This window comes from Aptenodytes forsteri, unplaced genomic scaffold (assembly GCF_000699145.1).
Source record: "Aptenodytes forsteri isolate BGI_AS27 unplaced genomic scaffold, ASM69914v1 Scaffold84, whole genome shotgun sequence".
NCBI classification, from domain to species: Eukaryota; Metazoa; Chordata; class Aves; order Sphenisciformes; family Spheniscidae; genus Aptenodytes; species Aptenodytes forsteri.
This window is the reverse complement of record NW_008795492.1, coordinates 195,545-208,677: the sequence shown is the minus strand read 5'-3', so window position 1 is coordinate 208,677 and position 13,133 is coordinate 195,545. Positions and strand designations below refer to the sequence as shown.

General features: G+C 38.6%; 1 protein-coding gene across 1 annotated transcript; it reads right to left on the bottom strand.

The window, feature by feature from the left end:
* Positions 1-581: 581 nt before the first annotated feature.
* CDR2 (cerebellar degeneration related protein 2) lies at positions 582-8,508 on the bottom strand. Its single transcript, XM_009281671.1, has 5 exons — positions 8,487-8,508; positions 7,923-8,035; positions 3,089-3,237; positions 2,654-2,818; positions 582-1,449 (listed from the first exon to the last, which is right to left on the bottom strand). Exons 1-5 carry the CDS (start codon positions 8,506-8,508, stop codon positions 582-584), a joined length of 1,317 nt encoding a protein of 438 aa, XP_009279946.1.
* Positions 8,509-13,133: the final 4,625 nt, after the last annotated feature.

Sequence of the window (13,133 nt, the reverse complement as noted above, 5' to 3'; positions counted from 1 at the left end):
AGTGCAGGCTGCCATGCCAGCTCTCCACTTCCCTGCCAAAGCAAGTTCAGCTAGACTGCTAACTTCATTCTCAAGAATCAAGGAGAGGCTGCCCATGATACTGGTCAGGGGCTTTGTTTTCGTTAATTTTCTACACAGATGTAGTTACAGGGCTAGATCATCACCTGCGAACCAAAGGAAAGCTTGAGTCTGATTCCTTGTGAGAAATACAGTACAGATTTCTCAGCTCTTATTTTTGAAGTGGACTAAGGAAACTAGTGTCAGTTACTGCTCTGGCCAGAGATTGTGTAGTATGAAGTAGTAGTGCAGTATTAAGCTATGACATCTGCTTGCTTTACAACAACTGGTTTGTGTGACAGTGTTAAACAACATTAAATCTATTGCTACATAGGTACAGGGAGACTAGCTGTTAACTAACTAGCTTGTTAACTACAGGTCTACAAGCCAATTCAAAACATTCATTTTGAGTGCTCAAGAAATACATCAGTACAAGGGGTCTTCTGACACTCGTATAAAGCTTTTCCCCTTCTTGACTAACAGATTAGTCACCAACAGAAGATGGATCATCAGCATGTCCAATGTTATGGCTGAGAGGAGAGGGACTTGTACTTAGCTCTGTGTTCATCTATTTCTTCCTTTGTTTTTCTGATACAGCTAAAAATTTCCTTGAAGAGTGCTTTATATTCAGGAAGAGCATTTGTGGGAGAGTCACTTAGCTCCACATTTGTGCATTCTTGATTGCTAGCTGAAAGATCATACTGGGTATTCCCCACATGTAGGTCTTTGGAATACTGCTTCAGCGTTTGTACAGCCTTGTGTTTCAAAGAATCTTCATCCATTTGACACTTCTTCAAAAGTTCCTCATACTTCACTTTCAGAGCATTATACTGAGCATCAACTTCATTAAGTACAGAGATTCCTCGCTGCTTCACAGCTTCAGCTCTCCTAATACATGTTTCTTCATGGCCCCTTAGAATGTCTCCCCCTGCAGCACTGCTTAGGAAAGTTTCACTGCTGCTCCGTTTCAGTGCCTTCTTCTCAAGCTCTGATACAGTCAGAAGTCCATCATCTGCCGGGCTCTGACCAAGCTCCCTTTCCAAAGATTCCTTGAATGAAATGAAAAAGGATTCTGGCACCAATTTCTCTGCATTATGGAATGTGTTTTCAGACTGAAGTATTTGTCGCATTTCAGCTACTTCCACTTCCAACTCCTCTGCACGAGCCCGATATAAATCTGTATCAACAAGCCTCTGTTCAAGGTCACAGTTTTCTTTTACCATAAGACTATATTCCTCTTCCATTGTTACCCTCTTCTCTTTTTCTAGGTTAAGTTGGGCTTGCAGAACTGTAACTGCCTTTTTTAAGTTCTCATTTTCTTCTTCTAGGGGACTTAGCTGACTATCCATCGAAGTAATCTTTTCTGCAAACACGTGATCATAAACAAAATACCTGCAGAAACAGAAGTAAGTATTATCAAATGTAGGAAGTACAGCTGACCACACCTCCTAAAGCTTTCCTGTCCTGGGTAACTAAAGACAGATTTAAACTGTGTGCTAACACACCTCAAAGTATACATAGCGGTCATTTTACTAACCTATCAGTCCATTTAATAATCAGAAAGGAATTTGTAAATTCTTAGATGCCATCAAATCAAGCCTCCTAGCTTAAGCAGAATGGCAGCTCATTAACAGTTTCAAGTTACAGACGAGCTTATTGAACAACCAGACCTACAATTTAAGTTTAAATAAACATTGCCTCCACATATCACGCAAGACTTTCCGACGCTCAGATTTTTTTCCGCAGCACTCCACTCCTGTAACTTTTGTCACTATTGGTTGTGGAAACAAGCTTCAGAATTGACAAGGCAATTCTGTAGGCTGGTATTTCCACAAGCCTTTGGCAGTTTGAAGGAATCCACTTATCTTCTGAATTGTCAAGAAATAACTTCTTTTTGGATGTACAGATTTATTCTACAGTCCTACCTCCATGTAGTGCTGCAGCCCAGACTCAAAAGCCTGTTCTGCCTGTCTGTGGAGGTGCTTCACTTATGAGATTCACTTATGAGACTGAAGCTAGTCTCAGCTTTTACCCCAGGTGATTGTCCTGATGGGCATACTAATGCAGTTCAGCTGGGTAAAACTGCTCTAAATTTAAAAAGCAGCCCAGAGCTCCAGGCACCATTTTACCAGCTTAAGTTTAGGAAAGCTATTGCAGGAATCCTGCCTTCCTTGAAAAGAAGATATCCACAGACATCCAAGGAAAGGGTAAGTTACAGAAAATATTTTGCATTTAGGATGCTTGCTTTTCAGATTATCTGTGTGTGTGCTTTTATCTGGCTGAAAAAAGTGGGGTGCAAGTCGCCGTAAGCTTTTGAGGTTACAAGTTGATATGGTTGGAGACTTTGGCAGAGAACCTTTCAAGACAGAAAGTGGAACCTGCAGTTCCTCTCGCACAAGGACTAGTGCGGTCTAGAAGCATGCCAGAAGCGGTGGCAACACCACACAGTGCAGGACTGTGCAGACATTTTGTTAGTTGCGAACATTAGATGTTTTTCTGCTACCTTGTTTGACATCTGTGCTTGTGTCTTAGTTTTTAAAGCTTTGCTTAAAATACTTTCAGTATTCTCTTTGCTGTGCAAGGTAAAAAGTCTTACTGGCGAAGGTCATACAGCTCCTTCAAACATGAGAAACTATGCATTGATCTTGGCTGGTCAGATCTCTCGTGGCTCATCCGGCCTCGTCCAGACTTTTTCAATTCTTCTACTTGTCGTTGCAGGTCATCTATGTGTGTTTGCAGATTTTCAATAGTCTCTGTCAAGCTAAAAGGTGAAGGACTGGTGTTAAAACATTTGAGCGTTTAGTCAAGGACATGGGAATTTCCCATCCCCTCATATTGTAATTTCTTCTCCAAAGGCTGCTCTTCGGCCCCAGAAGACCTTTAAATAAAACCATCCTTTCAATTTAACAATATTGTAGAACACCACTAGACAGAGACAGCCACCCAAGAACTACATAAATACACCTGGACTGCTCTTTTTCATATTATCAACTGGGGTAGGGGGGAAGGGGATCTAGTATAAGTTTGTTACCTTAATATCTTTTGTTGTGAAGCTCTACTCTCCGCAACTAGTTTTTGATTAGTGTCTTCGAGTTCTCTTGCTGTCACATCCAGCTGTTCATAAACTTTTGCATGCTGATCATTCATCTGACGCAAGAGCTCCACTTGCTTTGTGAGGTACTGCAAGACAGTATTGCTCTAACTAATTTATACTTGAAACACAAAGACAGGACTACTATTCTGCATTTTTATTCACATTCATAGAGAAACTACTAAGTTCCAGAAATGTGGATTCCGGTGGTTGCTTTGGTAAGCATTCAGTTGAAAAGGCGCTATCAGTAACTCAGCTAGGCAGCTTGTCTTTGTCATGGAGGTCAACCCAGGCTGATCAACCAGTCTTTTGTCCAGAGGCGTTGGGTTTGCTTGTGCAAGCTATGTTCATCTATCCTTGCTGCAGCCAGGCTTTTGCCAGCACACAAGCCTTCTGGATTGGGTTTGTCTGTACTGCGGTTGTCCCTAATACAGCCATGAATCCAGACTTCAACATAGCCCTTAACTATCTATTGAGTCCTTCTAAAAGTTGCAGTGGGCTCCAACAGAAGTTTTCTAACAGTGTTGACCCAACAATTTTCTTAGCATTAAAACTGAAATATTGGGTGGCACCATCCATAATTAAATGTCTTTTCAGCTGACCTAAGTTTTTCCAGTCTGAAGCAGCATTAGGTTTAGCAGAACAGAATTTAGGTTGTGGTCACACTTAAGACGGTATGTGGCCTATTACGTGTCAGGAAGTATAATCAATCAAATTACTGAATTCAATCTTTAATTACCCACAGGGAGCTACTCCAGTTACTGTAATCCCAAGTAAAGGTCTCCTGCCTTTTGTATAAAATAAAACTCCACATGGAAGTATTCTCATTTTAATCCTCTTTAGTTTTACGATTAACAACATAAACTGTTAAGTTTCTTGAATAATGTCATAAAGGTTGGAATTCTCAGTCTAAGAGCAGTTAACAATCACCTAAGGCTCTTAATACAAGTGTCTTACATTGTCCCACCCAGGATAGGACTGATCCAATTCTAAAAATCCACACGAGAGTTTGCATCAAACAGACTTGAACAAAAAATCCTAACCCTTTAAATCAGAAATACTTTGTTCTTACATAGAATTTATTTCTTGCAATATATTCTGTATTACTACATGATACTTACTGAAAAGTAAACTTCAAGTAGGAACATCCAGCAGACTTCTAGGCAGAATTACTTCTCTTTACATAGGCCTGTTACATACTCAAAACTTCTAACATTCTACTTAACCTTTTACCTCATTAAAAGATTGATGGGTTTACATTTTAGGCAATTTAAGAACAGATAATAAGTTAATCTAGGACTAGTAACTGCTACATACAGACTTCTAGAAGATCAATGTGATAGCAGCTGGCTAGATCCTTTTGTAGCCTGTGCGCACATGACAGAGGATTTACACAAAAATAGTACATGGATTAGCAACAGAATCTTGATGTGACCCATTTCAGATTAACTTTCCCTATTGGTTATTCTCCAAGGAGCTGGAGATCTTCAGATTTTCTTCAGCAATACAAGCATGGCTAAGCACAGAAACCAAGGCTTTGGTGCCAGAATTAGATGTTACCACTTATTACAATGGGCTTTTGCAGACGTTTCAGATGAATGGGAGAGGTGAAGCACCATTTTCCCCACCTGCCACCTCCAGTATCTTCAGTGCTGGGGTCAACCCGGCCTAGTATAACTGGGCCACCAAAACAAAGTATAGATCTGGTAATAAATACTTCAGAAGTTCACATTTATTCCACCTCCCCTGCAACTGAGCACCTAACATGAAGCAGCAGTTGAGACTTCTTGCGTTCTACCACATGATAAAAGGCGAGTGTCAGTATTTCTGAAGTCTGAGTGCTGAGAACAGATTCAGACAGGAATAAAGTTGCCCTTTCAATCCAGCGTCTATTACATCTACAATGATTAGTTAGTGGCACACGTGTCAGCACAGAGGTCAGATATAATGATCCAAGGCTGTAAAATGCTTAGTATATTAGCATTTAATATATTAGATGTAATCTTAAGCATCCCAAAGCCTTTGACCCTTCCTTATCAGTGCAGACAAGGTAGTACCATATTTCAGAATGATTTCTTAGCCAGTTCTAGACTTTGCTACCCGTAAGATGTGAATTAATAGGAAAAAACCCCAAAGATTTACACTGATATACTGCACTGAAAAAGCTAGTCAAAAACGCAGCAGAGTAGCTACAGGAACAGCTGAAAGATCACCTTTACGTTATAGAGACAAGCACCTGAAAATTAGGAAAAAAGAAAAATCAAGCATAGAGACTGGATATGCCACGTTCACATGTATCCTGTGCAGTGGGGTATTCTGCATTCCCACAAAAGACAGAAATACAGGTATGAAAATAACTGACTGAACTGCTTTTACCAGCTAAAAAGTATTGCACCTTGCATGTACTAACTTTATTCCCCTCTGTTTCAGTGAATTCCTGTAACAATCCCTTGTGCCAGTAAGCTAATATATTCAGTTCCTCCATCTTGAGGTTCCCTCTGGGTATTTGAAGAATGGGTTCATTTGATTTTCCCTTTTCTACCAGAAATCCAGATGCAAGAGAGACTTCTTTGGAGAAAGAAATGTTTTGAGTTGCTAATACACTTTTGAACTGCACAGGGAAAAGACAGAAGATTAAGACAGGTGGTGGAACAGAGAAGACAGCATGTTATTACAGCAGATACTAATACAGTCTACAGGGTCTTTGACTGAACACAGTAAGTTGGGCCAATAAAGGTGCAGGCACTACTTATATGTCAGAAACATCACAAATACTATTCTCCCACTTCCGTCCCCCTCCTCTTGGAGGGAGCCAACAGGACAACCCAATACAGTCCTACCCATGCTGGGGGAGAGGAGGAAAGAGAAGAAAGAGGTGTCGGATAAAGCCTTCAAAAAGCAGTATTGCACAAGTCTTGGTTTGTTTTTTTTGATTGGCTAAGCAAAGCAAGATATTGAGAGAATAAATTAGTCTGCCATTGTCTGAGGTTGTCTGAACATACAAGTACTTGACCCTGCAACACCCCAACTATAGATCACTGCTGGAAGGACACTTCTGACCACTTCCTGGTGCTGAAGCTTTCTTCTGTCGTCAATAAATACTAACCCACCAAAAAGCTTAAGCAAATAAACTGGCTTAAACCAACAGGATATTACGTCCTTAATGGCACTAGACTATTTCTATAAATGAATGCAGCTTAGCAAGAATACATTTTCCATATTTCAAGATAGCATTAAAATACATCTGCTTATTAAGTAGCTACACTCAATGAGCCAGGTTAGTTATCTATTGGAAAGTTACGCTGTGTTATTTCAAAAGGTGCGTTGTAACTGTGTTAAACACTTCCTTAAACATGGTTGTTCATACAGGTGTTGAACCTTAAGTGGAACAGTATTTGTATAGCACCTTGAAGTGTTTGTCATCTCTAGATCTTAAGAATTAATCTTTTTATCAAAACTGTTCATGGCAATGAGTTATTTTAAGTCTCTGCATAAGCAGATACATTTTTTGTAATGCTGTGGCACTAATGTAAATATCAGCCATTCTAACTATTGTATTACAGAATGAAGAGGATAACAAAGATGACGTTTAGCACATGATAGAGGAAAGAGCCAAAGTATGATGTGTAAAACAGAAGTATCTTATTAAAAAAAAACCTGCACCCAGAAATTGTGCATCACCTAATAAAAATGCTGCATTTATGTTAACATGACTACTTTAAAGATACCTATATATCTGTAAGTATTAAGCTTAGGATTAAGTTACCCGTTATCACTGCAATGATAATGTTTTAAGTCTTAAGTTGCAGCTGTACAAAATCCACACACTGTCTGTAACTGCGTAAGTACTGCTTGCACAAAGGAACTCAGACTTTGTAAAAATCTAGTGTACCAGTCACAGCCTGTTCCCTGTGATTTGTACCAAAACCAAACTGAAATGCTGACTACGTTTCCAACATGTTGTCAGTCAGCAAAGTACTGAATATTTAATAATTATTAGAGACCACACATTGCCCTCTAATAGCTGAAAAAAAAAATCATTATGCTGACAAATGCTAGGTCTGCAAGAACACAAGCAATATTTAAAAAAAAAAAATTGCCAAAAACGGCCAGGTTTTTCCACCAAGGAACACAAAGATGAGTGGTTTTGAAAGGGTGGTTATGATTTCCCCCCTGCCGGAAAATACAGAACAATATATCCACTACGTCCTGTATTTAGATACTATTTAAGTGTTTGTTTTTGCTGGGATTTTTTTTTTTCTTTTAAACTGAAATAGACTTTAGCACCCTTTACCACAGCTCAGCTTAGTGGAAAGACATATCCTCAGATTTTACTTAAATCTCTCTCTCCTGCACTTATCAGCGTTTAAATTTCAGTGCAGTAACAACATTTTCATATAGTAATTTAAATTATTAAATTCATTCATCATATAATTTCATGTCATTTTACCTGGCAAGATCAGCAAAGTTTAGCAATAAAATAACTGAAATAACTTTTATGTACAAAAAGAAAGACGCCAGTCATTTGTCATTAAACAAGCCAAATCCAACATGAAGTTTAACGGCACAAAGCTTCCGGTAGTCAGACAAACAGTTCTAACTATGATCAAGCCTATACAGGTTCTCAAATTCTCAAAGCAGCAGAAGCGGTTAAAGATTGTTCAGTATTTTTCTTTAAAGTGTCCATCAGATGTCAAGAAATTCAGATCTCAACTTATGTGCTATTATGTCACAGGTCTAGATGCTTTAACACTTGGATCCCTTCAATATTTACCTCTATCTCCTGCAGTTGCTCTTGATTTGTTGCATACATTTGCTGTAAAGATTCTTCTAGTTCAGTGTTACGGTCCAGTAGTGTCTTCCCAAGCTCAGCAGCAAGGTGAAGATCTAAACAAAGAAATCATGTTTGCACGTAAGTTAGAGCCAATAATATAATCTAATTTTAAAGCATTTTAATCAAACACTTGAGGTGGTTTTATTGCTGTTATAACTGCTCTAAGTTATTTCCAGTCCCCAAAAAGAAAGTTAGCTTGTACTTAAGTACAACGTTCATACACTATCTATAATGCACGTCTAATTCAGTCCTGAAACCTAGAAGATACTCTTATTTCATGAAGCTTCCTTAGTTCCTCCTTTGGTCCTTCAGCCACAGGTCAGACACATCCAGCCATTTTCACTTCCCACCATCTGCCTAGTACCGCACCAGCATCTCCACCCAAGGTGTCTGTTAGCTACACTTCACCATGTTTACAGCACTCATATTTTAGAGGAACAAGCATAAAACACCCTGTAAATGTTCATCAGGCTAAACCCAGGCCAAAGCTGACTGCACTCTTACTTACTTTGCTGTTCTTCCCCATTACCCCTTCACCAAGGAGCTCAGGTCATACAGGATCAAAGTGCTAAATAAAAGTTTCAGATGCTTTTTATGGTGAAACAATAACATCAAAAGACATAAAACTGATAAAGAAATGTAGCTATTCTGCTTTTCAACCTCATAAACCTAGGAGACAAGAATTGTTTTATGTGCTCCAAAACATAATTTTAAATGTCATTTGTTCTCAGGCACTTAATCTCAATTTCACTTCAGTCATCTTCAATCACCTCCAGGGTGCAGTGACTGTAGTTGTTTCAAATTAAGAAATAAGTCATCTGAACACTCAGTTCCTTTCTAGAGGGAAGCTTGATATTGTTCAACAGCATCAGTAGTGCTAGGTATTCTATATTATTATGTTTAAAGACACATGTAATTTAAAAGCTAACATAACGCAACAAAGAAATAAATACTGGTGTTATTACTAAACTTGTAATTACTCTGTGCAGGGTATTACATGTTAAGAATCCAACAGATTACTAAAAATCTCTAATTTTCCACCTCCTTCCCATCACCTGGACCATGACCAGGTTGTCTCCAGCATGCGTGCAATACAATCTTGTTAGTTTTCATGTAGAACTAGCATCACTAATGGGAAAGAGACAGAACAGTCAGGAAAAACTTAGATTCACTTCAAGAAGACTTAAATTAATATAAGAGACATGTATTGCATCATTGGTAGTTGTAGCTAGATGAGAAAATGCATTCCGTTTTCATTTGATTAAGATGCCCTTGTTTTAACATGTTATCTTACCTTTTTCCTGCCCTTTCCCAATTATCTTATCAGCTAGTCACTGTAATAGATAGAACACTGTTCCAAGATGGTTTTGTGCTAACCTTCAGTTTGGCAGCCTGTCCAAAATGATTACGCCATCTATATACATAAGCCAAAGACCAAATTCAGACTTATAAGGACAAGTGAGTAGGAGCATTTGTCTATTAAGTTGTAGATGTCCAATTCTGGCAAAACACCACCTGTGGTGTTCTTTACACATTCTTTACAGCTACAGTGCATTGTTTCCTATCTTAAGGTCAGATTCTTAGAACAAATGCCACAAAAATTATTTAAAACAAATCACACTGCATGCGAGTTCTTCACAGTTTCAAAAGATGTATGACTAGGAGCCACATGGCATACTGATCTATACTTAGGAGTTTATCCTCACAGAGCCTTTTCATTGTAACACCACTTGTTAAGAAACACAGCCTATTCTAGAGCTGGGGTTTAAAGTATTTGGATAAGGAAACCGTAAGGTGTCCTGCTTAAGTTTTTCCCATTTTTAAACAGAGATTGTACATTGTTTACCCATGGACAGAATAACTCCCAGTCAAACACCAAGCTGTTTGTTCTATCACATTACAGAATACTGTAGTCTTCAAATCCAGTGAATCTATCATCCTATATAAAACAGAGTCCTGATCCACAAGTTCTCATACTACACAAATCTTTACTAGGAGTCACAATCTTTAAAGCTAGTCAACAATACTGGCATCATTCAAGGTAAAGATGAAATAGTCCATTCTTTTATTTTAATAGAGTAGAATAAGAGCTTTAGAGAGGATTTAAGATTATGTTAAAGACATAATGCATAATGGAATTACTTGCTGCCATTTCCCTTCCCAAAGTGAAAGTTTGTTTTGATGTTTAAGTACCTTTAGGAATTGATAGTTTCATTCTTAAGTGTCCCCTCATCTACTAAATCAAGTAGCACATATGACACAGTACTTTGAATACAATGTGAGTAATAGAATTCATGTCATACTTACACATTCATTCTGTTCATTAGAATGGCAGAAGCACAAATGAGTTACTATGGGAGAAGCATGCTATTTTGTAATTAAGGCAATTTGTTTCTGAGGGGGAGAAGACAAGTGGAAGAGCTCAGGAACATGCAATAAAACCCTAACTCCTACCCCTAGAAAGCAAGAACTGAAACAATTTCACCTCTTCTAAAATTAAGAATTTGCTTTGCATCCATTTTTGTCCACTGTTAAGTACCTATAAGCCCTATAAAGAGCAAATTTTAAGAGTGAGATGTGCAATATATGTGTTGTCCAGACACAGAAGGAAAAGTTAATTTACATTTTTCTTAGAGAGTTACTGTACAATACTAGAAGCACACTGCATTTTCTGTTGTAAATTTATGTAAAGTAACAGCTAAGTTCTGCCACAGACACGCATTTTTCCTTTTCACCATGAAGATGTAAGCAGAGAGGTTTTTAATAATGCAAACTACATACGTGCAGATCTTAAGATCTTCGTTTTAGTAAATCTGATCAGTTGTACTGGTGTTTAACAGCTCCATCAGAAACTTCTAAACCAAAACAAGACTTCAGTGACAGGTCTTCTGTGATGTTAAACAGCCCTCACTTACCAGCACTTCTCCACAATCTCTTCTGACAGTGTTACTATAATTGAGAAAAACACAGTACCAAAATCCTTCTCTTCTACTTTTTCATAACCCACTTAACAAAACGATTCAGAGAATTTTCAATCTAAAAGTAAGCCTGTTTTTTCCAACAGCAAAAGGCATTAGTAGTGCAAGATATATAAGGAAGCCTGGTTAAGTTTTACTTAACTGTAAAATTAAACCCTTAATTTTTTTACTTAGCTTCATACTTCCTACTCCATGTTCAGATTACCCTCTGTTCTGTTAAAGTGAGTAACAGCAAGATGTAAAAAGACCAGTCAAAAAGAATTCTTTTTCAAAGGTCAGCATACTGCAGCACAACATGGATGTTGCAGAAGGAAGATGGCTGTTCCCATCCTTAAAAGAATTCCATGAGCATTCTGTTTTCATGACCAGCATGCCAGAAAAGCCCACCTCCATTGTCAAGGCAAAAGCTTTAGGTGGATACAAAGACTGTCAAAGTTTTTCCAAAACCCTACCCTAATTTTAAGTTTCAAAGACTGGCTGATGAGGACTACAAGCTTGTTTCAGGGTGCTTCCTAACGTTTTGCAACCTAGGTTTTTTCATAAACCTACTCCTCAGTTTTTAAATGTGCACTGATTGTTTGGGTTGTGAAAAGTTTCAAGAGACCTTGATAAGCAATCTTACTACTCTGTTTACATACACTGGTATTGCTTAGTCTTAGAAGAAGGAAGAGTATCTTTCAGACTCCAGGAATAAAGTGTAACAGAACATTTAAAAAACATTCCTGTAAGGAATTTCTTCTTTGCATTTCAACTTGCCCATCAGTTTATTTTCCTCCTTCCCCTTTTGGCAAGGCTATCAGTCAATTCCATTTAGGCTTGCAGAGATAATCCCCAGAAAAAGATTGTTCAAATGTTGGAAGAGCATTAACCAACCCTCAAAATGCACAAACCTCTAGAATGGAATACTGTTTCTTAAAAGCTTACAGCAGAGAGCCAAATGGTGATTATTTCACTCATTTTAATTAAAAAAATGAGATTAAAGAAACCTCAATAAAGCAAGAAGTCAGTTGCTATACATTGTGAAGTCTCTTTGTAGGTCTTCTGCCCCATAGACACTGACAGTAGTAAAAACGTTGCTAAATCATGTCTTCAAACTTTCAACTCTTTTCCCTTTGACAGCAAACTACGGTTTCAGGATCTTATTTAAATTGATTGGTTTATATCCTAGAGCCATGAAAACATCTATTTCAAGCAAAGATTACCTAAATAGAGCTTTCAAGCAGTTAGCTATTTTATAGTCAAAGCATACAATTAGAGAGACCTATTCCTGTCTCAAAAAAAGTTTCTGCCGTCAGATGCCTGATCTCAGAGTGAGAACTGCTTAGCTAGGAATAGCTTTCAAAAGTATCTTTCTTTATGGTTTATAGTACAGTAGCACCTACCAATCCCAAGAATGAATGTACTTCAATGTAAAAGCCAAAAGCATAAGGCTGGAGCAAGTTTGCAAGAAGCCACTTCACAGCTTTGAGCTGGCCTTTTAAAACGAACTCAGGATTAACAACAAAAAGTAGAACTACGTAAATACCAGTTATAAATGCCACTAAGCTCTTAAGGAAATTGCACATTCTTTCCATATCGTGTCTGTAGAAGATTTTCAGTCCAATTATACTTTATATATTCCTGTGACTCCTTTCTCATCTGTGAAATGAGAGTAACATTTACCTCTTGCATGTAGTGTTTAAGACCTATTGACAGAATGAAATACAGGAGCTAGATACGTACAATTCTGATGCATATTGGAGTTATTCGTATATTTTAAGAAGAAAACTTACAACGCTTTTAATAATGGACCTGCAACTAATCGAGCACAGCTACGTTTACAACTTCATCGACTGGAAGCCCTTACAAAAAGGCTCAACAGGGCGCAATACAGCCACCCACCCCGATGCTTCCAGCGCCCGCTATTTCCGGCGCCTACCCTGAATAGCTGCTTGACGTCCTGTCAAGGTGCAACTTTTCGGAGAGCCGCTTCCCTTCCTCCCTCCCTCCCTCCAGGGCGGAGAGGGACCCAGGCACAATTCAACTCGGCTGCAGCAACCCCTTCCATCAAACAAAGACGGCTGCAATCTTTATCGGTAACAGCGATCCCTCTGCCTACGCGCCCAAGGCGGTGGGAAGCACGGCCGTGAGGGGAACCCGGGCTCCCGGCTGCAACAGTCGCGGGGCGGCACAA